The sequence below is a fragment of the Maylandia zebra genome, linkage group LG7 (assembly GCF_041146795.1).
Source record: "Maylandia zebra isolate NMK-2024a linkage group LG7, Mzebra_GT3a, whole genome shotgun sequence".
Taxonomy (NCBI): Eukaryota; Metazoa; Chordata; class Actinopteri; order Cichliformes; family Cichlidae; genus Maylandia; species Maylandia zebra.
The window spans coordinates 20,385,325-20,411,186 of NC_135173.1; the positions used below are offsets into that span (position 1 = coordinate 20,385,325).

Below are 25,862 nucleotides of genomic sequence, written 5' to 3' on the forward strand. Positions count from 1 at the left end.
CTGTAAAAGTACATTTTAATACAGCACACTGGTGTTTTGAATGTTGTAGCTCATTTAATAGAATAAACAAATTGCACATTCTTGGCAGTTCTCTTTCATTTCACTATACCACACCAGTTTTACAGAGGTGGGTAACTGGGGTAAGTTGTTAGGATGAAAATCCACAGCTTCCTTTCTCAGTATATGTATCAAATTGCAATATTTCTAATATAATATTTTTGAAAATGGGCTTTATATTATAAACAAGCTTCGGGGGAAATTGTTTGAGCAGGTAATCCATCACAGAAAGGTTTTGTCTCTTTTTTATTTCCTCCTTTTTCACTTCACCTGCATGGAAAATGGGAAATATTTTTGAATCAACCTGCACTTGGACACTACAGTACAGCAATTAGACCTTGCCACAAGTAAAAGCAGACACGGTGGGGTGGCTTTTGTAATGGATTGCCAAATCATTTGGCAAAATAAGCAAAGTCTAGTATCAGCAAGACAGGAAAAAAAGTTGCTATAAATCCTAAATGGTGTTATCAAAAAGTATTTGGCCCCTTCCTGATTTCTTTGTGTTACTTTCTCACAGAAACAGAAACGTCCACGACGCAGGACTTTGTTGTGTTCTCAACCTGTGGGTTAAGCCTCTACTAGCAGTGCATATGTAGTTCTTGGAGACCTCTATGAGCCAAGGATCTAGGGGGGTTATCACAATAACAAAGGCAATTACTTTTTCACACAGTCAGGTATGTTTGGATAGATTTTTTTTTTACCTTAATAAAGTTACTTATTATTTCAAAATTGCATTTTTTTTTTTTCTTTCTCATAGTTACCACTGTTGCTTCACTCAAGGACATGAGTTTAACTCCACCATCTGGCCTTTCAGTGTGGAGTTTGCATGTTCTCCCCATGTTTGCATGGGTTGTCTCTGGGTACTCCGCCTTCCTCCTCCTCGCCAAAGACATGCAGTTAGTGAGTTTGGGTTAATTGGTGATTCCAAATTGCCCATAGGTGTGAATGTGAGTATGAATGGTTTTCTGTCTCTGTCAGGCTGTTGACCTGTTCAGGGTGTACCCCCACCTCTTGCCCTATGGCAATTAGGAAAGGCTCCAGCGCCCCCCAGCAGCAACCCCCCCCCCTCCCACAACCCTGATAAGGATTTGGTTTTTACTCTGGTTATTTTCATCTATTGTTAAAATGTGTTTGATGATCTGAAACATGTAACAAATATGCAAAACAAAAAAAAGGAAAGGGGGGGGGTGCTCTGTGTGCTGTACCTTTGGGTTAAGACTGTAGTACTACTATAGTAAAGCATATGTAGTTCCTGGAGTCCTCTATCAGCTGAAGACATAGCAACCCCTTCTTAGAATTATCACAACAAAGGGCAAGTCTTTAGTGCTGACCAATCCTAATCTTATCTAATAAGAGATAATATGCCATAAAAGGAATGAAGAATGTCCAACATGAAAGCCAGGACCCTGCCATGCTTCCAGTCCAGCTGGCTGGAGAACAGTCAGAGGGCAACTTCCCATGCCTTTCAGTCCACCAAAAACAACTAAGCCTCATTCCTTCACTCCACCTCAAATCTACATTTGGGTTTTAACAAGTAAACGCAGCATGAGCTGACTTGCAAGCTAATAGGTGAAGGAAATTGGAGTGGCCAAGGTCGCATTCAAACAGTGTTAATCTTGTTGTTGGGGGTGTAGCGCAGCTCCTTTGAAGCTCCTTAAAGCTGGTCTTGCCACGTCTATGTCAATCTGCAGAGGGTCACAAACACATCAAAGGCAGACTGAAATCTGCCCCGTGGGACACAAAGGAGTTTGTAGAACAACATTAAACTCTATTAACATGGAGCTACCGAGCAAAAAAGGCGTAGAACATTAAACCTTAGCTGGAGCTGCTACTCAGTATATAAGGAATAACAGTTACTATACTTGTTCAGTTATGCAAGTTGACCTGAATGCAGGAAGGTGTATGCGTAAATGTTTTGACCTCTGGTGATGAGAAAACCATTCTCCATGCCTTATGTTTATAAGAAAGCTTTTTACGTCAACATTATGCCCCTGACGGATATAATCACACATATTGTTACATGGGCAGCGTCACCAGAATATATAATATAAAGAAGCCAGAATATACATTAAAAGATGGTAAATAAAACTGCATTTTCCTTCACGATGTTCTGGCTGTGAGGGGCCTTGAAACACATTTTAACAATAGAAACCTGAGAGTTTGTGATTACTGTCATTTGATTACAGGAGTAGTAACAAAAGAACAACTAAAATGTCAGGTTTCAGTCAGAAGTAGAAATACTGCAAAACCTACTAGCTTTAATTCTGATTTGAACACAAAAAAGTACCATTTGATGTCTGAATTGATAATTCTTGTCATGCAATACCATTTAATCACTAAAACTAAAATGTATTTGGTAACTTGAAGGCAATATTTTTTAATAAAACAGTACACACCACACATTCTTTGTGCCATCTGGCACATATCCAATTGTTTAGGAAAATTGGAGCTTTAATCCAATACCCTCTTCTCCACTGTGACAGCTTGGTGCATCCTGGGAATCTGAATATGTGCGTTGGCGTTTTGCAAGTGGGAATATATTGTCAAGAGACTGGAGTTGAGAATCTTGACAATCGGGTGAAGCAGTCTGAAACATCTCTGGTTTGATTTCTGGAAAGGTCTGATCAGGGTAGATGAGCTTCAGATAATCTTCAAAGAGTTCTTTAAATCTCCTACATGTCACGGCAAGTTCAGTGTTACTCTGGCACTGAAGGAAGATAAAACGAAAAGGATGAAACAGTTTTAATAACAGGTGTCAAGAACTGAATAATAGTTATTGTTGCAGAATATTTGTCTATGGTACCTCACAGCAGGCCACACAGTTTCCAAAGATGAGCCTGATGTCTAATACAAACTCTGCGGGGTTTTGATAGCACATACTCTGCTCAGCCTCTAGACGGTTTTTCACTGTGGAAAAACTCACTGGTCCCTTTATAGTCAGACTGTCATCAGCATGTACCTGTAGTATTTAGAAAGGAAATGATAACAGAACAATAACACATTATTGTCATTTTAGTTTTTTCAAATCTGTGGTGTCCATCGACATGTAAACAGCATGCACATGGGACTATGGAGTTTTACCCTGTTTTGCCATGTAAAAGTTCAAATAAACAGCTATTTCAAGCCAAACCACCAGAATCACACTGACCCCTCAAGTCCAATTATCAAACACTGCAAGTTCTGGGCCTGCAATGAACTTACGGTTTATTTACAGTAAAGCTGCTCTGCCTCTGATTTCTAATTTCTGTCATCACTGATAAATATGGTGCATTACATACAATTAAAATTACAGTTACAGTAACTCCATCTGACAGTAATCCTGTTAATTTTTCCACTATAGTCAGTCTTACGTTCAGACTCACCAAGAGAGATGCAGACTTTTGAAAGACTGAGTTGAGCTCACTGCAAAACAAGTACAGCAACAGCCTCTCACACTTCTGCAACACAAAAAATAAGCCTGAATTAATACATGTCAGAACAACCAAACACATTTCTCCCATCTGTGGTGTGTCAAGCAGAATATTAAACTGGTAAGAGTCGTCTCTCAGGATCTCTCAACACCGTTCTGCTTTGTGTCAGCCCTTGCACTCTTACCAGTTGTTATCAGTTATTAAATGCATGATGCAATGTCAGGCATCTAGCCCTTCAGATACTAAGTTTAACAAACCACTGTTTTAAAGCAATGTAAATGTTTTACCATAAAAATAACAGCCTTGAAATCCTTTTGATGGTAAACTGATTTGTAACAGGGTGAATGACGTCTTTATTTCTACTCCCTGCCTCCAACGCCTGTTCTGGCAGTGTTGTACTTGGAAGTGCAGGTGAAATCTCCTGGGAAAATGAACTGCGTAGCTGAAGACTGAGCCAGCAGACAAGACCCTAGTGTGACAGCACAAGTCTTGGTTGCACGTAGGAGAAGGCAGTGCACTGCAGAAGCAGATGAGAATATTAGCTAACCTAACAGCTATCACGTACAGGATGACTACACATTTACTTTTTCCATCAAACATTTGCTTTATGCATGTTATTTTTTTTTTAAAAACAGAACTTTTCTTGTTAAGATAACAAACACAAAATTAGACAAGGAACTCCCTTCTAACCCAAGCTATTTCAATTTCAATTTTATTTATACAGCACAAATCATAACACGCTTCAAGATGCTTTATATTGTAAGGTAGACCCTACAATAATAGAAAATCCCAACAATCATATGACCCACTGTGAGCAAGCACTTTGGTGACAGTGGGAAGGAAAAACTCCCTTTTAACAGGAAGAAACCCCAGCTGAACCAGGCTCAGGGAGGGGTGACCATCCGCTACAACTGGCTGGGCAAGAGAAGAAAGACATGAAAAAACTTGATGGTTCATTTCCCAATTGACTGACACTCCTGTTCAGGGAAAAGCAGATGAGCTGCACTATTTTACTACTTACAATTACTATTTTTTATTGGTGTTTGTACCCATGATTTAAAATCGTACATTTAGGAACATAAGCGCTGGTTACAAATTAAAGTAATGTCGTATAAACTAACAAGTTTTCTGCCTCCTACACACTATAATCAAGTAACATCCCCACATAAACCGAGACGAGTATTTCTATAAATGTAAAGTTATCTGAAATGTGCTGAATGTGAGAATGAAAAGACCAAATTTGAACATTCAGACATTCGGCCTATATTAAGACAACATAACTGGTGGATCAAACTGAGGTAAGATGGGATGATCTATCTTATTGCAGAGAACGCAGCTGTATTTACGGTTTATATCTTATATAATGTAGTCATAATGATAACTGGTGATTCTCTGTTAATGAATGAGTGGATTTGTTTTTTAAAAAAGATGCTGCTTACTGGTGTTTTACAAAACGGCTGTAAATTTGGAAAATACATGACTTATCAGATTATGCTGAATTCTGAACTTAATTTGAATTACTTGGCATTCAAGTCATTTGGCTATTGTAGTATTATCATTATTATAATTACATAAATGGTAGTAAATCATTTTTTTTTTTAAAAAGCACTGACTCGTTTGTCCACAGGGGAAAATGCTCCTTCAAAATCCGTCTCCTTCTTTATCGTTTTGGCTTCAGGTTTGCAGACATACTCCATCTCAGGTATTAACAGGTCACAACAGAAAGTGCAAAACCATTCCCTGCTGAAAAAGAGACCATTTACAGACTGAAAACAACAGCCAGTAAGCAGTAACTCACATCAACAAGTGCATAATGCTGCAGTCAGATGTAAATCTCACACCTCCAAGATGTAAAAATCAACTTGCCAAAAGTGGATTTGTTCTGACGTGCTTTTAATTCCACAAAGAAAACAAGCGATTGAATTGCTATTAAAATGAAAACATATGAGCTGTGACATTTTCATCCAAGACCAGTAATAAATAAAGTTTGATGGAGCTGACCTTGGAGATTTGAGGAGAGCTGGAATGTGGCACGTCAGATGAAAAGCTTTATGACATTTTTGGCAGCACAACAGCTGTCCTGTAGTCTGACACACAGCACACGAGGCCTCATTAGAGTCTTCCAGTTGGGTTTTATTTTGCTCTACCTGCTGCTGTTCCCCCACTGAACTGATATGAGTTGGAGGTCCAGTCTTACTCTGGCCCAGTGGCTCACTTGGAGCGTGTGAAGAGCAACAGGGTTTGTTGTCTGTGCTATGTATACAAGTCTGGACATCTTCACCTTGGGAATTTATTTGGGATTGGTCATCTGTGCTGTCGGGGAGGCTGGCTCTTTGTTTGGGATGTACCTAAAAACAAGAAAACAAGAACTGAAAATAACATAACCAACATTTTACAGATTTATCATGGTGCTGAAAGTTTTCATGATTGGTTATTACTGCATTATTATTATTATTATTGTTGTTATTACTATTATTGATAGTAGTAGTAGTAGCTTTAGTTTACATAGCATTTCCCTGTCTATTCCTTCCACCGTCTTGTATTTGTCAAAGTCAAAGACCATATGTACAGTTATACACAGGAATTTGAAACTGCAATGCTCCCATGGCCCTCAGTGTACACAAAAAATCTAAAGGGAGAAAAGGGGAAAAAATAATAAAATAAAATAAAAGTCTTATGTACAAGACAATACTATACAATTATTTATGTATGTATTATTAAATACGATTTATGCATCACTGCCTTTTCCAGTCTTTGATATCATGTCTAGTTTGTGTCTAGTTTGAGTCTTCTTGTCTATGAGACAAGAAGACTTTGTCTTCTGGTTATTTCCTGTTTTACTTTGAAGGTGAGCTATCTGTTGTGCTTCCTCCTACTTTCTGTTCTTCCTCCCTCTGTGATTGCCATCCTTGCCCAAATTGTTTTCACATATTGCTCATTACTTTTACCTGTGTTCTTCTACTTCCTGCTGCTTGCTGAGTTAACTAGTCCCCTGTGTATATATATAATCCTGTGTTCCTCTTTGAGAAACACTAAGCCCATTTTATAGGTGGACACCTGATTTGTTGATGTACTGATCAAATATGGACGTTTAAAGGGAAACGTTGGTTTTCATTTGCCAGTCATTCATAATATTTAATTCATTTATGCAGCTCCAAATCATAACAACATCCACCTTAAGATGCTAAACAATCACAATCATCTTTTTAATCACTTTTAGCCAGATTGTTTAACACAATCTTGGAAAGTGGCAGGATGCCTGAGGAATGGAGAAGTGTACTGATATTGCTGTTCAAGAATAAGCATGATGTGTAGATCTGTAGTAACTATAGAGGGATAAAGGTGATGAGACATACCATGAAGTTATGGGAAAGAGAGGTGACGATCAGTAAGCACCAGTACAGTACAAGTGCACTGAAGTCTGCTTCAATCACTACTCTCTCCCTCCTGGGGACACAGTCTAAACACTTCATCCACCTCATTCCAGAATTCCCCTTTCTGTTCTGACATCCAACCTGTGAGACATATGCACTGACAACATTCAAGGTGACCCCTTTTCCAGCTTCATACTCATAATTCTATGTAATACCACCTTCACCTCAACAATACTAATCTTTTCCTTCAAGATTACTCAATTTCTCTTCGATACCATGGTAGAATCCACCTCCAATGGTCTTGGCCTTGCTTGCCTTCTACCAGGTTTCCTGCCCCAAAAAATAAATCTACCCTACTTCTCTCCATCATGGCATTCAATCTGCTCCCTTTATCAGTCATAGTACCTACATTTAAAGTCCCTACTCTCACCTCTCAAACTCCTGTCTTTCCTTCTTTCTCACTGCCTCCTAACACGCCTTTCCCCGTTCTTCTCTCTCTCTTGGCTCTCGGCGAAGGCGGTCGCACTTTTTTCCTCTCCTCCTTCCCCTTATCTTCCCTGCTTAGCCTCTTGTCCTTGTCTTGTCTCGTGTGTATTACTTTCCCTCGAACAGTCTCTCACTGTCGTTCTCTAAAACCTAAAAGAGAATTATGGATGGGAGATTGAGAGACCAGTGTCTGAGCTGCTCGCATAAAAAGAAAATTGACAACATCAACATGCGGACACCATGGCGCCAGCTGGGGCTGGAGCCGAACAAAAACTCCCTGATAACGACTGTGTGATGACTTCCCATCCCATGCACACGTTTCCCTTCCCCTTCCAATGCCTTCGATGCTTGTTGCCTCCTGGGAACACGAGGCGGGTCTGGGCCCGCGCTGGAGAGTCGGTGCGGTGGCAGGATGACTGCTGTGTTGCCTAGGATTACTCCTTATCCCCTACCCAACCCTCTTGCTGGTCACGTGCTCTATAATGTTGTACTGTGGACATTTACTGTATGTGCTTTTCTGTGCAGAGGAGTTTTTTTTGTTTCCTGTTCTCATGCTGTCCTCCTGTAGCCCAGCATGAGTAGAGGTCTCTTTTTTTCCTCTTGTACCTTTCCCATTGTAGTGTACATTTCAGTGTTTTTTCTGTAATGCAACCATTCTCTGACTTGTATCCCCATGTGATGTCCGTGTTGTATGTGTAAGGTCGGGGGGCGGGTTCATTCCACTGCAGGGCAACCTGCCACTGCATGTGGCAAATAAACTTTGAACTTGAACTTGAACTTTCTTTCATTGTCTTCAGCTTACAGTAGCACAGTTTTCAAAGGGACCCTATTGGCCAACAAGACCAAAGGCAGTTGTTGTTAATGCCGATCTAATATGGAAATCTCATTCTTTAAGATATGCATGGTTGAACTGGCCAAGATTTACCCTTCTTTATACAACCCTCACTGCTTATCCGGGCTTGGGAACAGCAGTAGGAATACACTGACTTGTGACTTGTGAAGTTACAGATAAAAGCAACTAGCAACAATACAAAATCTATACAGTATTTGAAATAAATCATTCCCTTCTTACATAACTACTTTCATCATCTGGCTCATCTTTGATGACAATTATAGGCCTTGGAGATGATCGTTGTCTCTTCTTTGCAGCAGATCCCACTGCTCCACTAGCCTGGTGTATTTCTGGGGCTTTCCAAAAAATGCTGCTTGGGAACAAAGCAAAAATCAATCAAAGATAAATTCACTTAAGAGACCCATAGCACAGAGTTAATAGTGCCATAACAGAACAAAGAGATAATCTGTGCTTGTATACTTGCAAAAGTGCGCATACTGCTCCCCCCTACCTTGTTTTTTTCTGGGATACTGGAGTGTACACCACTGAACTTTGATGTCTTGGTGCTTCAGAAAAGTTTACAATGCATTTGTCCATTATAAAAAATACAACATTACACATATTCTCTATGCTAAAAAAAAACTGCAAAAAAAACAATATGCAAAAATAATTGCAAACATACCATTTCTGCTTGACAAGGAAGTTTCTGCTCCCTGAGGATAGTTTGGTTTCACTGTATACATTGGACCAGTTGAATCATTTCTCCTGGTCATATATGTGGGCTCAGTCTAAACACACCATTGCAAATCAATTACTTAAAAGCAGATATTATACCATGACAATGCCTTCAGTCAATACAGGAAGTTGCTTACCCTCTGTTGTGAATGAGGTAAACTGACACTACCACTGAGGGGTGGCGGAGTTATTTGTGCATAGAAAGGTGTGGAGAAAAATCCATCCATGGGCTTGGTTTGGTAGGTGGAGCCACTTCCTGTCCTTCTCTGCTGATACTATGATGAATGGAGACAATACAGAAAAAGGGAGAGCATGCCACAATCATTTTACTGCATGTGATAAAAAAGGCCCCACCATTATGCCGCAATCTAAAAACCCAATGCAATGTGACCACAGTATGCTTTGAAAAGTCTCAATCAGCTTTCCAGATTTGTCTGCAGAAGACTGCTGCTCCTTTACTACTAGTTTCCTGTGCAGCTTTAACAACTTGTTCACATCAGTAGAAAACAAATGTCTGCACTTTACATGCCAGTATTGTCCTGCTGCAGAATTGAAACCCAAACATCCAGTGAAGCAGACTAAACAACTTGAATAAGAAGATATTATCAAGCCTTACTCAAGAAGTTTCCCCTTTGTCCTCTGTTACATGCTGGCTTGCTGTTTGTCATGCAGATTTATTTGATTTACTTTATTTTTGAGCTATAAGTTCATCCAAAACTAAAATCCTTCCTGACAAGGAAAGACATAAATTGCTCAGGATGTGAAAGCTGTCAGCTCTATTTAGGACAATGCCATCTGCTGTCTGTGCTTGTTAAGAAGGCTTGTCAGTCAAACTTAGGCAAGCACACATCCACACTCACACAAAGAAACGCACAGTAACCTGGGGAGAAAGTATGCTCCTAGTTGAGCTAACATGGTTGGGCAGAGGCCTTGTAAACCTGTGGTCTGGTTGGGGAGGCAAACTGTGGGAGGGAGAGCCTCTCTGTAGGGGCCCTGGGACAGTTTGCTGTAGTTGGATGCTTTGGTGCCATGTGCAGGGGGGAGGAGGTGGTTGGGGCTGCCAATGAGCTTGGGGGTTTAGCTTGTCCACCTGCATCTGGAGCTGAGCCAGAGTGCTATGGGGAGCTCCCAGGGCAATGCTGTGGGGTGAGCCTGAGGAAGTCTGCTCATGATGAAAACCACCCAGCTGGTGGCCTGGTACACTCTCCACCATTAAAGTGCCTGAGAGGACATACACACAGAGACAGGATGAGCATAACAGGGAGTGATGAAATATATACAGTACAGAAAGAAAATTCCAGAGAACTGTAGGGAGATATATGTAAAACTCGAGGCAGTTAGTAAGTAAAATTATGCTAACTTGGGTTACAATTGGATATAAGCAACAAAAGATAACAATTTCAATTAATTTGTTCCATTTAATCAGTTACTGTATAAACTGTGAAAAATCCACATGTGATGGTATTAGTTTTCTTGTTTTTATATTTCAAAATGCTATGTATCCAGTTTACAGTTATGGAAATTCTGCTTTCCTCAGACACTTCTGTTGACTAAATTAGACAAATGTTGCATTTCATTATGATTGTCAGCCTCAGATGAATATAAACAGTAGGGGTGCAACGATACACAAAATTCACGGTTCGGTTCGGTTCGATACTTTGGTGTCACGGTTCGATATTTTTTCGATACAAAAAAAATGTTCATGCCTTTTTAATTTGTCATTTATTAAAATTATAAATATATATTTTAACTCAAAAGTACAGTTTTTAAATTTAATGTTGCTGAAACAAAAGTAATTTAAAAAAATAAATAATCTGATTGAGGAATCACTCATCTTTGGAAAAGAGAGTTTATTACAGAGAAATGGCTCTTTCCAAAATAAAAGCTATACTATACGCTTCTTCTGGGCTATATTCTCAGCAGCATATTATAGCGGGTCAGGGCTGTTCGGGGTTCTGTTTGTACAGTTATGTTTTGTTTATGTTGCCATAGTGACGGGTGACGCCCTCTCACTGCAACGGTGTGTCCTTCCGGGGTCAGAGGGCGCCCTGTGTGTTGTTGTTGTTGTTGCTGTGCGGTTGCCGCGCTGAGCAGTTAGCTAGCGGCAGTGTTCTTCTGCAGATGTCAATAAACGGCTGTGCTCCCTGGCTAGCTCACGGGAAGCAAGACCAAACGATACCTCCGTCTCCTCATTGTCTGAGCTCGCCACAATATTAAACATATCAGGTCCCCATAAGGAGAATCATGTGCTAACGGCTGTCTAAATGACTCGGGTAAAGTTTGTAGCATGCATGCTTGTTGTTTTTGTCTGCTTCCACTTGTCTTTGCACTAGGATGATGTCGGCGTAAATGTGCAGTCATATTCGTTGTGTTCCCACTAGTGCTGTCAGCGTTAATCTCGTTGAAATGACGTTAACGCCACAACACGGCAAATCTCCGTTAACGAGCTATCCTGCGTGGGGCTAGATGGCCAACACGTTAACGAGCTAACTGCACTAACACACTAGCTCCCACCCATGTAATTGAGCATTGCGTGGCACATCCAGCATACTGTTTTACTTTAGTCCATGACGCGCTTACCTTCAGGGTCATACGTCACATGAAAACCAAAATAATTCCAAACGCCAGATCTGAATGAGGGTGGGGGAGGTTCAATTTGCCATGTTGCAAGGAGAGCTTAACTTCTGTCTCGCTAGCTTGCCCTGCGCTCTTCCTTCTGACTATGCTGTCTGTGTGGAGCGCTCAGTGGATCTGCGCTCGACAGTGCAGCCTAGGCGGAGTAGTCGAACGCAGATTCACTGAGCGCTCCACACAGACAGCATCGTCAGAAGGAAAGTTGATAAAATAAATTACAAATGTTGTATTGTTCGATACATATGCGTACCGAACCGAAAGCACTGTATTGAACGGTTCAATATCGATACGAATATCGTTGCACCCCTAATAAACAGCTAGACAAGGATTTTCATTTAATGCTGAGCTCTGCTCTCAATGAATCCTTCATTTAGATAGATAGATACGTTATTGATCCCACAAGGGAAATTTGTGTGTTACAGCAGCATGATGAAGAGTAAAAACAGTACAGTACATACCATGTAAACAACACAATTAAATAAAATGCCACAGGTGCCTAGTAAGGAGGCTTATAGTGTGAGATAGTCCAGGAATTTATATATTTACAACAGTGATAAAAAAACAAACAATTAACAGTAAAAATGAAGGTAGTTCAAAACAGTCAGAGTAAAACTGACATTGTGTGAGAGAGAAGTGCAAATGCATTAATAAATAATAGGATTTGTCATCCAAGTTTTACTGGCCTCCAGCTAACTCCCCGTGACCATCTGACTCTCCTCATGCCTGTTTATTAATACTGTGCAAGTCTCACTTAGATCACCACCACAGATACAATCTTATGGAAGAATGCCCCTAAAATTATTAAGTAAAATTGAAATAAAATTTCAAGGTATACAAGTTTACTGGAGCAGAAAACAAATAATCCATTCATTCTCAGGGCTGTGGATCACATCATTTGTTAATCTCTTACCCAAATCAACATTTGAGGCCCAGTAAGAGGCTCGGCACTGGAAGCGTATGGTGCTCTGCGGTACGAATGAAGCACTGCATTTTGCCTGAAGGAGGTTTTCGATCTGAAACAGAATCTGCAAACAGAAGGAATGTTATCAGTCATTTTCAGAGGAGGAACATGCATGCTGCAAAAGCCATATGCTTGCGCTTCATCACATCCGAGACATACTAGGCTTAAAGACAACCTGAGATCAGGAAAACAAGACTGTGACAAGATACTGCTTTATGGTTAATTGATTAAAGAGGCCTCACCAAACGTTTACAGTACAAGAGGGCCGTGCCCCCATTCTTGGCTGTGGCCCATTTGATGAAGTCGATGACATGATCCAGGTGTTGGGAGAGATAGCCAATGTCTTCCTGTTGTTTACGCAAGAGACTCTCATGATCTTTTGTAACAGCCTGCAAAAAAAGAAAACGAAAAAGAGGAGTGCAGTGTTAAAGCAGCTTGAGTGGCGGCACTCTGAGCCTCGAGGCCACACGAAACTCACCATACAAATAACATTCTTCTGGAAACAACTCCACAGCAAGCTACAGGACTACAGAGTAAAACTAGTCCATGATAGTTTTACTACACAGTATTGTTTTGCTGCATGTAATCGTCTTTGTCATACCTCAAGTTGATCAAGTAGAATTTTGCCCTTTTTGTTTATCGCGAGGATTAAACTGCTGACAGATTTCTTTATTTCATCACATACAGAAGTACGGTTCTGTTCCACCAGAAGAAGTCTGAAAAACATACATTTAAAGTGTGACTAAGAACAAAATATACAATTATTAATATGGAAGAAGTGACTTTTTTTTAACTAGACATCTTTAAGGAAAAATGAAATACATACCCACTATTTATGGAGTCTGATACCTCTTCTATCAGTTTCTTTTTCTCCTGTAACTGATGAGTCATATGCTCCATGTGCTCTTTGTGGTTTTTATAAGCATCTTCAAGGAACTGATAACTAATTCAAAAACATTAGTGAGTTAATACAGACAGGTTAATATGCATAATATGCATAATGAACTGGGGGGTGGGGGTGTAACTTAATCTCTCAGTGAATTTTTTTCTCCGCCTCAAATGCATCACATGGAGAGATCACAGTATCAATCAAATCAATCCATGAACAGTGGTGAAAAAAAATTGCAATAATAATGTATTGTGATATCATTTCGAGGGGTGCCTGGTGATTCCCACTTCTGTCAATCAATATTACTGAAACAATGCGGTACCTGTGGTCTTTATGCTTGGTGAGTTGGCAGTCCCGACAGGTAAGCAGGTCACATGTCTCACAAAAGAGTTTCAGTGGCTCTTGTTTGTGGATATGACAGAACATCGGCCTCTGATTCGACACAACACAAACGTCTGGAAAACAGCAAAAGGCTCACCATAGTTATTTTTAAACTAATTCTTACAGTATAAAAAGCATGCAGTGCATACTGATGTATACTTATCATTTTGCCCATTAAAATATTGCGGTAGCAAGAATCACATGATACGTCAGCACAGGCATTTAATTTTTTTAAAACAGCTAAATGAGCAGGTAGGTTTGAGTACCTTGTGATACTTCTGACTTCTGTCTGATCATATGGTCTTTGGTGAATTTGACTCTTTGGTGGGCCTCCACACAGGTGGTACACAAGTACTCCACACACTCAACACAAAACCCAGCAGCTTCTGTGTTGTCATTGCAGGTCATACAGAGCTATAGAAAGAGGAGTCAAGCATCAAAAGTTAATAAATATTTGGAAACATGACGTGGAGATGATGGCTCGGCACATGTTTTACCATTTCTTGTTCAATCAAGGGAATGCAATGATGACCCTTATCTGCTAAGTTGATATCAGTGAAGTTTCTACTGACAAGCATTGCTTCTGCTGCCCAGATTTCAGAGCTACAAACCAACAGAAGACAAGGTAGCTTTGTTTTTACAGATATCTCCTTTAATATAGTGTGCACCTGCCCATTAAATCACTGCAAATGGAACTCATCTAGTGCCTTATTCTGATTCTTACAAGAGCAATGTTTTTTTCTGCATGGCCAATGACAAATAAAAAATACAAGTAAAACTTACGTAGTTATATTTTGATAATTACCCTCAAAAACCCAGCCTGTCCCCAAATTGATATTAATTCATTTGTTACCAACCTGGACTGCTCTCTCCACCGTGCTGCTGGGAGCCTCGAATGACTCCTTCACGAACATATTATCCACCACATCTGCCGCCATACATTCCTGCCTGCACACCGGACAGCGGATCACGTTTACTGGAATCAAGCAGGAGCATAGGTGTTGGTGTAAATCAGTAAAACTGTACATTTCTGGTATTATTTACCATCAGATTATATTTTTTATGACATTTAGACATTTGGGTGATTATGGTTAGAGGTAGCTACAAGCATTTGTAAAATGTATGCAGTTGTGCGTGCAGCTGCTCTGGTTGTAGAAAAGGTTGACAGCCATTAATCGGTCCTTGATCTGTGTTTGTAAACAAAGTGACTCACGTGGTTTGGTCGCGCCGTCGTCGCTCTGGGAGACGGACGGTTCCGTCACGTCCAGATTCCTCGACGGTAAAGGCAAGCACCTCTCGCAGAAAGTGTGCAGGCACGGCAGAAGTTTGGGCTCCTTGCTATGGAAGCTTAGATGACAAACGGGGCACGTGTCCAGGTCATGTTGGTCGAGTGCACCGGACCGCTCCTCTCGCGTGCTCTCTGCTTCGTTCTCGACTGACAGGACAGCAGTATGTCCCGACTCCTGTTTTTCCATCGCATCCATCGGAAACAGTTTCTGTTCTCCAAGTCTAGTTTACTCTGATTCAACGGCACGTACAGGGAGGGTAGTCTGAAGCGTAGGCTATATGTCATTGCTCTCTAGCCGAAGAGAGCGCCTACTTCGTACCTGCGTTGTCCTCCGCGCGCTCTCTATCAGTTCAGCATTTGTAAGCGTCGAGGGTATTATTGTCTACGTGTGATATTTTGGGGAAAATAATTTTTTGGACTGTTGCAGCAAACAGGAAGCACTAAAGAAAAAAAAGGGTACCTGTGTCGCATGCTCGTGTGCCCCAGATGTTGTTGGTCAAATTAGAGCGCACGCGCTCGTTGAGGTAAGAGTGGGGCGGGGTCAAAATCTTGAGAGCCACTGGCTGCGTGTGCTGTGCTATCAGGAGGACAAAGTCCACTGAGCAGCAAGAGTTTGCCTGATTCTTGTTATTCTGAAACTTTACACAGGGTTCAGTTCAGTACAGTAATACTGTGTTATGCTTCTGGTGACGTTATTTATTTATGGCACTTCATGATAGGCTGTGTGAAATTCAAATGTATTAGGTTTTGTTGGCTTCAGGCTTCAGCCAGGCCTATGGACATTTTTTTGTAACGTTGTAACACTGTTTGCTGAAAAGATACTCACAAAGTGCTGGTGTCATATTCACATTTGATTATGATTATAAGAGTGTTTTGTTCTCAAGTTAAATGGCATTCTGAAAAGCTGGTGAAGAACTGTTTTAAAAATGGACACACTGCTCTGGTTCAGATCAAAGTCACTTGTGCAATTGAGTGGAAGATAATGTCTTCATGGTTCAAGGTTCATGGCCAATCTATGGGTTAGCCTTGAGAGAAGTGCGCTGCAGTTCAATTGTCCACATTTTGGCACAAACATGAATCTAACAGCGGAAAGCCACAGAATCCCTTTGAGTAATGGTAACAGTATTCCACTCCTGGGACTGGGCACCTATGGGGACCCTCAAACGGTGAGGAAAATATCACGTAGTCTCTCTATTTCTAGATTTAGAGTGCTGTGTTTGATTCCCCGTTTATGCGAGGCTTGTTTACCTTTAGTGATTTGAGTTTCACTGAGAAGTACACACTGTGGCTGTAGCTTAAAAAAAAATCAAATAAAATGTATATTTTCTGTGATTTTTTTTAAAGACACCCAGAGGCACTGCATTGGACTGTGTCAAGCTGGCCATAGATGTGGGCTACAGGCACTTTGATGGGGCGTTGGTATATTTCAACGAGCATGAAGTGGGTCAAGCCATTAGGGAGAAGATAGCTGATGGAACCGTTAGAAGAGAGGACATCTTTTACTGCGGAAAGGTAATATTTGTTAGCTTTTGTTTAATCAACTTTCATTCCTATAAACCTATAAGAATTAATCATGTTATTGCAATGGTCTGTTGCCTGGATGTTCAGGTTGTTTAAATTGTTTTTTAAATTTAGCAATGTTATTTTTCTCAGCTCTGGAATACCTTCCATCCACCAGAGTTGGTGAGACCAGCCTTAGAGAAGACATTGAAAGCCTTAAAACTGGACTATGTGGATCTCTACATCATTGAGCTTCCAATGGCCTTCAAGGTTTCTAAAAAATAATTTTACTAATTTTTACAGCAAAGTATTTTTAATTATTTATGCAAAATTAGATAATAGGGGTTCAAACACAAGAGCTGCATAGCAAATACTTCAAATCTGGCCGTTGCCACATTACACACATTAGAATCAGATAAGATTATGTAGACAGGTGTTAAGATTGGGTACCTGGAATCAGTATGTTTCTTTGTTTAAGCGTTTTGACCATGAACACATTGTGTCACCTTAGGTCACTATAAATTATATGCTTAAATAACCACTTTTAATGCAAAGTATTTAATTATGCATATATTTTAGCCTGGAAAGGCCTTTTATCCAAAGGACCAAGATGGAAACTACATCTACCACCACACAGATCTCTGTGCAACATGGGAGGTGAGCTCTATTAAAACAATGGTCATACTATGTAAAGTCTTTGCATGTCTACTGCTCATCTCTAATATAATATCACTATGAAATTAAAAATCTGTTGTTTTGTTATGTAAATTGAAATACTTTTTTACATTTGTATTAGCAGCTTGCATGAGAATATGCTTTTCCTCCACATGTCAAGCTAAGCATGACTTCATTGCAGGGCTTGAATGAATGAATCCCGATCAGCACATCAAGGATTTCATTCTTCATGTAGTTATGTTATCATAGGCAGAAAATATTAAAATCAACGAGCAGAACTTAACACAACCTTTGTAGCGACATCATAAAGCCGTCACTACAAATGAAATCTAACGATTGAGCTCTTGAGCCACCTCTAAGTTCTTTATACTTTGATTTTAGGAGCCAGACTTCCATGTGATGTTTAAGAGGTCTTGAGAACCAGTTCTCCAAGCTATTATTCTTAAGTCATTGGGTGGTTTTCATTTCTGCATTTCGGCCAGTGGTGTCGGTGATTCTGTCAAAAAGTGGAATGTAGAACCGAATGGTTATCACTCATTGATTGGCCTTCCGTGACCCCAGATCACAATGTTATTGAAGCAGTGTTGGATCATCTTGACAGAATGGAACAAAATGCAGTCAACACTGAAAGAAGAGCTTTGAATATCCTTCTAGCAGCCTGGAGAACTATTCTTGAAGACTACTTAAAGGAGTTGCAGACTGTGTTAAAGAATAAAATTGGGCATGTCTAATAAACTTTCAAGCTTGTTAGAATTCTAAAAACTCTATTTTGTTATATGTATAATTTTATATTTTGGTTAGTCTGCACCTATTTTCCATTTTGCAAAATATTTCTTTAAAAGGGAGATGGCTCACGACTTTTGTACTTGCATTTGTACTGCATGCATCTAATAAAATATTAGGTAGGCATTGTTTTATCTTATTCAAGTGTTCTTACATGTTAATACTGGTCAGAGTGTTTTTTTCTGCAGCACATTACTCTCAAGGACAGTGTCATAAACAGTTTTTTTTCCTTGTGTCTTGTATTTTTCTTGGCTATCTCAGTTAGCCTGTAAAGATTACTACTATCAATCTTTGATAAGATATTAATATTTTCTTCTGTCAGGCTTTAGAGGCTTGCAAAGATGCTGGACTGGTTAAGTCCCTGGGAGTCTCCAACTTCAATCGCAGGCAGCTGGAGCTGCTTCTGAATAAACCTGGTCTCAAACACAAACCCGTATCCAACCAGGTGATCCCAGTTTGTTTCCTGACCCCTAATGACATCTCAATGAGGGTAGTTTACAAAGTAAAAAAGTACTGTACGGCATACATTAGTATTCTGGGTTTTTAATATGAAGGCATTTCTAAAATAGACTCTCTGCCAAAAAATAGTCAAACACTATGCTGAAATACATTTTCTTTCATTAATCTAGATTAAATGGAATAGATTTTACTTTTGATTCCCATCCAGTTTCCTTCCTACTTGTAAGACTGAGCCCTGTCATCTTTTTCCCTTCTTCTTATTTACCTTTAGGTCGAATGCCACCCATATTTCACACAACCAAAACTTCTGGAGTACTGTCGTCACAATGACATCGTGATTGTTGGCTATTGCCCAATTGGCTCCTCCAGAGATGCATCTTGGTAGGTTTGAAAATATATACACTTATGTAGGCTGGTGTGAGGTCATTGTGATTTTATCCCCCCTGTTACTGCATTAATGTGAGACTGCAAAAATAAAAACAAATTATTGTTGTTACCAAACCCTCAACGTGACCCTAAGCAGAATTCATTTGGTAAATGACATGGTGCGTATTTAACTGTGTCTCTTTTATAGGGTGAATTTGAAATGTCCTCCTCTGCTGGACGATGAGGTGCTTGTATCCATTGGGAAAAAATACAACAAAAGTAGTGCCCAGGTGGCCCTGCGCTTCAACATACAGAGAGGAGTTGTAGTGATCCCAAAGAGCTTCAACCCTGAGCGGATCAAACATAACTTCCAGGTACTGTACCAACATTTTTAACTCTATGTGCACGTAAAGTCAAAGTTATGGTACCATTGCTGCCCGGTTTTAACTCTTACATGCATTTTTGGTTATATTTGACCATTTTGACATTGGAGAACAGTAAATATACCCAAAATGCCACCTTTCTGGCCTGAAATTTGATGATGTTCCCTAAAATGACCCAAAATTAAAACTATTTTAAAATGTTATACTTTTGAGCAGGTGCTACAAGTTTTTGTAGGCTGATGCGCAGCCCACATCCTCAACTCTGCTGTTTAAGCCCCAAATGCATTTTCCTTACACATGTGGCACATTCAAGGGAAATAAACAGGCCTTGCAACAGTGTGAGATTTATTGCCAAGAAGCATTGTTACAACAAACAAATAATCCACCAAACACAAATATCCGTAGGTTTTGCAACAAGTTTAGTTATAAGTGTAATTATATTATTAGCCTACACTGACTGGTGCTTGTGCTTTGCACCTGTAAACAAAAGTAAGCATTATGTAAGAAAATAATCGAACAATAAACTAATTAGGACCCATTTTGTCTGAGCTAAGTGAAATTAAAAAGAGATCGAAACAGGGATCAAAAGAGGAATTAGAGGTCATAAGATTATAAAGTCACCTGATCTGCCATTTCAGTAAATGTAAGAAACGTGCAAATGCTGCACAGGCAATGCTTTGAATGCTCAGACTATTTTGCAATAAGCAAGTTTTTTACTCTAAGTTTAAAATAATATTGAATTCACAAAGACATGAGGACAGCCTTTAATGTTTGTAGTGATTATACATGGTTATGCAATAAATCCAACCAGTTCCAGAATGGTTTTGCCATTTTCACCTTTAATAAAATCTCATGAAATCGTTATCGCTATTATTTTCATGTCTAAAGTAAATCAGAGCACGAGATTGTGCATAATATTTATTTTTCTCCCTGCTCTTTGAAACATTAATTAAAAATTAATCCTCCATTAATGTCAGCTAGACTATTTATACACTCTAAATAGATCTGTAGTTCAGACTTTGTTGTAGACACTTAGGAATCCTGGCATATCATAATGCAAAGACATGAAATATATACAGTATGTAAGGGTTAAACAGTTGAATGAATGAAATAATGAATGGATGAATTTAAACAGAAGCAAATTATTTTTTTCAGATATTTGATTTTTCACTGACTGAGGAAGAAATGAAAGCCATTGAAGCACTGAACAAAAATATTCGGTTTGTTGAGTTGCTGATGTAAGTACAAGCTTTGACGGACAAATATCTAAACATTTTTTTGTTGTATAATGCATGAACCAAATCCTCGATATTAATGGTAGTAAACACTTTTTTTTAAAACTCAGGTGGAGTGATCATCCGGAGTACCCCTTTCATGATGAATACTGACCTTTGTAACTTTTACGTGATGTACTTGATTTTTAAGAAAGATGGAATAAATAACAGAGAAATAAAAGTTCACACATTTGTTGAACCAGCTTAGTTTAGTTTGCTACCAGTTTGGTACATTTTCCACTCTAAACACTAGAGGTCTCTAGCTCACAGTGGATTAAAAGAAGTCTAACAGGCCCATAATTCATTGTTAATTTCACCAGCATAAACAGCAGCTGCATTTAAGACTAAGATCTTGAGCCACCCTTCATTTCTTTAGATTTGCATCCAAGGAGCCAGACATTTTTTTCAAATTTTTTAAAGTGGTCTTGAGCAATAGTTCTCCAAACTTTCTGCAGGTCTTTCAAAGTTTTTCTTTGGATATTGAATAATTTAAAATCATTTTAGTCCAGTACCATTGTCACAGGAATGTATCTTTGGGCACTTTGTTACTAGTAGCCTGTCACAAAAATTCATGATTTGTTCGTGTATTTGAAAAATGCCAGTGATAGCACAATACAATAGTACTAACGACAAAAAATGAAATACTATTTTTGCACCAATACAATGATAGCCAAAGAGCTATTGGCAAAACATTTGGCATGTCTCACCATGCCGTGCGCTGTGTCCTTAGAAAATCTGAGGAAACTGGGTGAGGAGAGGACAAAAGAAAAACCAGGCCTAAAAAAACTATTGGCAGCAAAAATCTGTCTAAAAGTCATGTCTTCATGAATAGGAAAATATCAAGCAAATGCCTGACATAAGACCTGAGAGATGCATCTGGCCCTTCAGTTTTTATCAAGTCTCATCAAAAATGTTCTCAGCGGAAGAGCGGCTGTCAAGAAGCCATTCTTATCAATCAGAATCAGAATTAGCATACTTTATTAATCCCTAAGGAAATTATGTGGGTGCAGTTGCTCCAGTACAGTAACAGAAACAATACAATATGTTACAGATTTAAGAAATAGCACAATATATACAAATCACTTAATATTAAATTATCAAGGATCAAGGACTGACAAAGGTGAATAATAAATATCAAGGATTGACAGAGGTGATTATAAATTAAACTCAACCAACTATATGATTGTGGTGGTTGTGTGAGTGAGCCGTGGTGTGTAAAATGCTTTGAGTGCTCAAGAGGAAAAGCACTATAAGAACCAATCCAATGACCAGTAACTGAAAATCAGTGGCAACATTTATTATAGAGTGAAGAATACACTTTATATTGTAGGGTAGAACCTACAATAATACATAGAGAGAAAAACCCAGCAATCATATGACCCCCCTTTAAACAAGTACTTTGGCCCAGTGAGGGGCGGCCATCTGCCGTGACCAGTTGGGGTGAGAGAAGGAAAACAGGATAAAAGACATGCTGTGGGAGAGAGACAGAGGTTAATAACAAGTATGATTCAATGCAGAGAGGTCTGTTAATACATAGCGAGTGAGAAAGGTGACTGAAGAAGAAATACATGCATCATGGGAATCCCCCAGCAGCCTACACCTATTGTAGCATAACTAAGGGAGGATTCACGGTCACCTGATCCAGCTCTAACTATACTTTAGCAAAAAGGAAAGTTTTAAGCCTAAGCTTAAAAGTAGAAATAGTGTCTGTCTCCCGAATCCAAACTGGAAGCTGGTTCCACAGAAGAAAACTGAAGGCTCTGCCTCCCATTCTACTTTAAAATACTCTAGGAACAACAAGTAGGCCTGCAGTGCGAGAGCGAAGTGCTCTAATAGGGTGAAATGGTACTACAAGGTCATTAAGATAAGATGGGGCCTGATTATTTAAGACCTTGTATGTAAGTAGCAGGATTTTGAATTCAATTCTGGATTTGACAGGAAGCCAATGAAGGGAAGCCAATATAGGAGAAATGTACTCTCTCTTTCTAGTCCCTGTCAGTAGTCATTGTAAACATGTACACAGGAGGTCATTAGAGAGATACAGCAGTGAGCGTGTACAGTCATCTGTATTACATCGTGGAAGTTCTGTCGTGGTTTTGAGGTGCATTTCAGAAATGGTGTTAGGGAGCTTGTCAAAATGACTGTCAGGGCACTAAAAGTATATCTGGATAGAAAAACACACACTATGACACCTTAAGAAATAGTACATACATATTTGTTTTGTCGTCTTCTTCCCAAATCTGATTTCTATGTTCTATTAGCCTCCCCAAAGCCCTCAATTATTGAAGCAGCATGAGATCATGAGATATTGACAGAGAACAGAATAAGCCCACAACCAAAGAAGATCTTTTAATGCCCCTCAAGATGCCTATAGAACTATTCCTGCGGACTACTTTTGCAGGAAAGTGTGCCTAAGGTGATCATTCCCAATATTGACTTTCATGCTTGTCAGAACTGTACAAAGTCTGTTAAGCTCTATGACCTTATGTACTGTTTTGATTGATTGATTGATTGATTGAATCTTTATTTTGAACATGTTGAAAAAGTATAAAATAAAAAAAAATAGAATTCTAAAAAAAAAAAAATAGAATTTTTGCATGTATCTTTGCAATTTTCAACAAGTCTCTGCAACAGTTTCGCAGGAAAGTATTTTAAGAGGAGGGGTGGCTCAAGACATTTTTAAAGTACACTAGTACACTTTATACAACAGATTGGAGATGGATAGGCTGAGGAGTAGCTCAATTCTTCTTAGGCAGGCCTTCTTGTAGGGTGTATGCGACTCAAGGAGGCCTGATTAAAAAAAAATTACATCAGAAATTATGCTTGGGCGGGGCTTTTCCCACTTGTGGGTATTTTCCATTCAACGGTTATTTAGAATTAAAGAATATGTAAAAGAACCGGAGGCATATTTCAGGGCATGTCTGCACAGGTTTTTCTCTCCCCGTCACATTTTTATTCAGTAAAGTCCTTTGTGTTATAACGGAATAAGATGTCGGGCCACTATGGCAACATGTTTTCTTAAGTTTGAGGTTTTCAGTTGTTGTGTTACTTATGTCCTTATCATACTCCAGAAAATATAGCAGTATTTTAATTTAACTAAAAAGGTATCAAGTGTGATACAAAGACCAAGATCATTTTTATCCATGAATGGAGGGAACTGTACAGCTCCTGAGGAAAGAACACTGTTGTCTATAAGATTATAATTTTCTCGTTGCAGTTCCTCCTCTGCAAGTTAACAAACTAACACATTTTCATGTTGAAGGTTCCAGTGTAGTGTTTTGGACAATGATCGGTGGGTTATCCAAAAAACTTAAAACCATTTTAAACCTAGCCACTCATTTCGAGAGGCTTAAAACTAGTGAGACAAAATGATATAATTTCAATATATGATGGGGTATTTTGTTGTTTTTTTATACTTTGATGAAAATCATTATTTTAAAACATATGGAAGTCACCAACTGCTATGTTTGCTCCCTTGCTCTGCAGCCACTTTGATCTTTGCATTCACCTTTATTCACCATTAAAATCATGGATGAGGCAAGAGTTGTCTGTCAAACATTGATGTGAATTGCCTAATAATGTCTGTCTTGTTGCTTTAGAGAGGGTAAATGAGTTCATTTGGATCAATTGGAATTACAGTTGTGGGTATTTTATGACTGGCCCAATGCTTCTTGGAAAAAAACGTTTTTGTAAATAGCTATATAACATCTTTTTTTAACCTTAACCGACACATTTTAAGGTCGCCCAATCCAGTCAAACTGCTGTGGATTAGATTTTAACCTATAGTCTCAGCAAGCATTAAACAAGATGTGTTTACACATATGGTTTAACCAGCACACTTCTGTTTGATCTGTGGAGACCAGATGGACCCTGGAGAATGCACAGAGCAAGCTTGTTACAGGTAACAAAAACTAAACTAAAAACTAAAACGTTGTATAAAAAAACATTTTGAATTAATGAAAATATATATTAAAGTTACACTTCTGAAAAAAAGAAAACTAACTGAATTGATTTTGTGAGATTGAAAAATGAACAAAACTGACATTAGATTTAAAATATACCGAGGATATATCATTTGTTGATTATTTGTTTTGCTTTATTTTATTTTTTAAATGAAATAAAAAATAAAGCCTATATATAGAATTCCAACCTGTAAGAACTCTGGCACAGGGGATAATCAGAGTTGTGATTTGTGGCTGCACACTTAAGGGAGCAGCAAAAAAAGACGAGGAAACGCAGCCCATTGCTGAGCTCTCCAGTGTCTTTTACCTGGTTTTGCTTGTCTACACATGTTGCTACAGAAGCGTATGAAGTAGTTGTAATAATTTAAAGCAGTGGTTCCACCTTGGTGAAGGTCAGAGCTGCATTTTTATCTATGGAAAGGGGCCCTATGGGCGGCGAAAAAAGCTTAGAAACCACTGATACCTGTCTGTACGTGTTAACAGCAGTTAAACTATTTTTTTAGACGAGTTTTTGAACTTCTAAGTTTCTCTTCTGTGTTTTCCTCTGTTTGTCTGACTACTTTACATACTCTGTATTTTTCTTTTTTGATGTAACTTTGAAAAAACTTTACTTACAATGCAATGCTCATATTTGCAACTTTTCAGATGCCCTGTGTGTTCAGTTTGTCACAGTAGAGGAAACTAAAGGGAATCACCGATGGCTTCATTTGTATGGATAATGCATACGTTTTAAAACGATGGAACAGTGGGGGAACAAAGGAGATGGAGTTTAGTGGGTTGGTGGGGGTGGGGGTGGAGTTAAGAACATCTTAACTCTGTCCTTAAATCTGTCTCCACCTCCACACAGATCCTCTGCATTGTGACCTTATAACAAATGCCTTGAACTAGACCGATCTGGACCCCTGTGGTGGGAAAAAAAATCTGAATGGGCTTCTGGGACTGTGAAGAAGGATTGAGGGAATAAAGCCTCCTTTTTCGTGGTCTGAATTAATGGTGTTTTTGGAGCCGGGACTTCATGAAGCAGGATGGATATTTTAATTCCCAGGAGTAGAAAAATACTGAAGAGAGACAGCAGAAACAACTAGAACGATTCGTTTGAGCAGATGATTCAAAGTTGCACATTCTAAGCATGATGCATTTCTGCATACCAGCCCCAGTAACAAACATGACTGAACATGTGTGCTGATGGTCCACATAGTCCAACCAGTGTCTCCACCGTACTAGTTGCTCTCAGAACAGACCCTGGGAGAATGTGCGCGTCAAAAGGTTACGTAATTATCCCACCACGGTAAGACAGCACAGACCTCTAGTGTGCAGTGTGTGTGCATTTCAGTCTGGGGGTGTCTGAATAGAAATGGATGGCAGAGAATGTGTGTGTGTGTGTGTGTGTGTGTGTGTGTGTGTGTGTGTGTG

The 25,862-nt window shown here is 39.3% G+C and overlaps 2 protein-coding genes across 7 annotated transcripts; one reads left to right on the top strand and one right to left on the bottom strand.

The window, feature by feature from the left end:
• Positions 1-11: 11 nt before the first annotated feature.
• Positions 12-15,537, bottom strand: LOC101470651 (transcription intermediary factor 1-alpha). 6 transcript variants are annotated; one of them, XM_076886029.1, is made up of 19 exons: positions 14,973-15,535; positions 14,617-14,735; positions 14,026-14,173; positions 13,701-13,833; positions 13,316-13,432; positions 13,091-13,205; positions 12,732-12,878; positions 12,439-12,553; positions 9,775-10,115; positions 9,032-9,169; positions 8,842-8,947; positions 8,671-8,725; positions 8,400-8,532; positions 5,469-5,815; positions 5,081-5,210; positions 3,420-3,494; positions 2,861-3,016; positions 2,454-2,764; positions 12-1,742 (listed from the first exon to the last, which is right to left on the bottom strand). In XM_076886029.1, exons 1-18 carry the CDS (start codon positions 15,241-15,243, stop codon positions 2,492-2,494), a joined length of 2,919 nt encoding a protein of 972 aa, XP_076742144.1. In that variant the 5' UTR covers positions 15,244-15,535; the 3' UTR covers positions 12-1,742; positions 2,454-2,491. The 6 variants fall into 6 exon arrangements, 5 of the variants coding, with proteins under 5 accessions (XP_076742144.1, XP_004563887.1, XP_004563885.1 ...); XM_004563830.6 differs by lacking the exon at positions 12-1,742 and having other exon boundaries at positions 1,758-2,764; positions 5,081-5,207; XM_004563828.6 differs by lacking the exon at positions 12-1,742 and having other exon boundaries at positions 1,758-2,764.
• Positions 15,538-15,575: 38 nt separating this feature from the next.
• LOC101470353 (aldo-keto reductase family 1 member D1) lies at positions 15,576-25,851 on the top strand. Its single transcript, XM_004563827.5, has 9 exons — positions 15,576-16,213; positions 16,392-16,559; positions 16,701-16,817; positions 17,127-17,204; positions 18,328-18,450; positions 18,736-18,845; positions 19,039-19,204; positions 20,369-20,451; positions 20,559-25,851. The coding sequence occupies exons 1-9, from the start codon at positions 16,052-16,054 to the stop codon at positions 20,599-20,601; spliced, it is 1,050 nt and encodes a 349-aa protein (XP_004563884.1). The 5' UTR covers positions 15,576-16,051; the 3' UTR covers positions 20,602-25,851.
• The last annotated feature ends 11 nt before the right edge of the window (positions 25,852-25,862 follow it).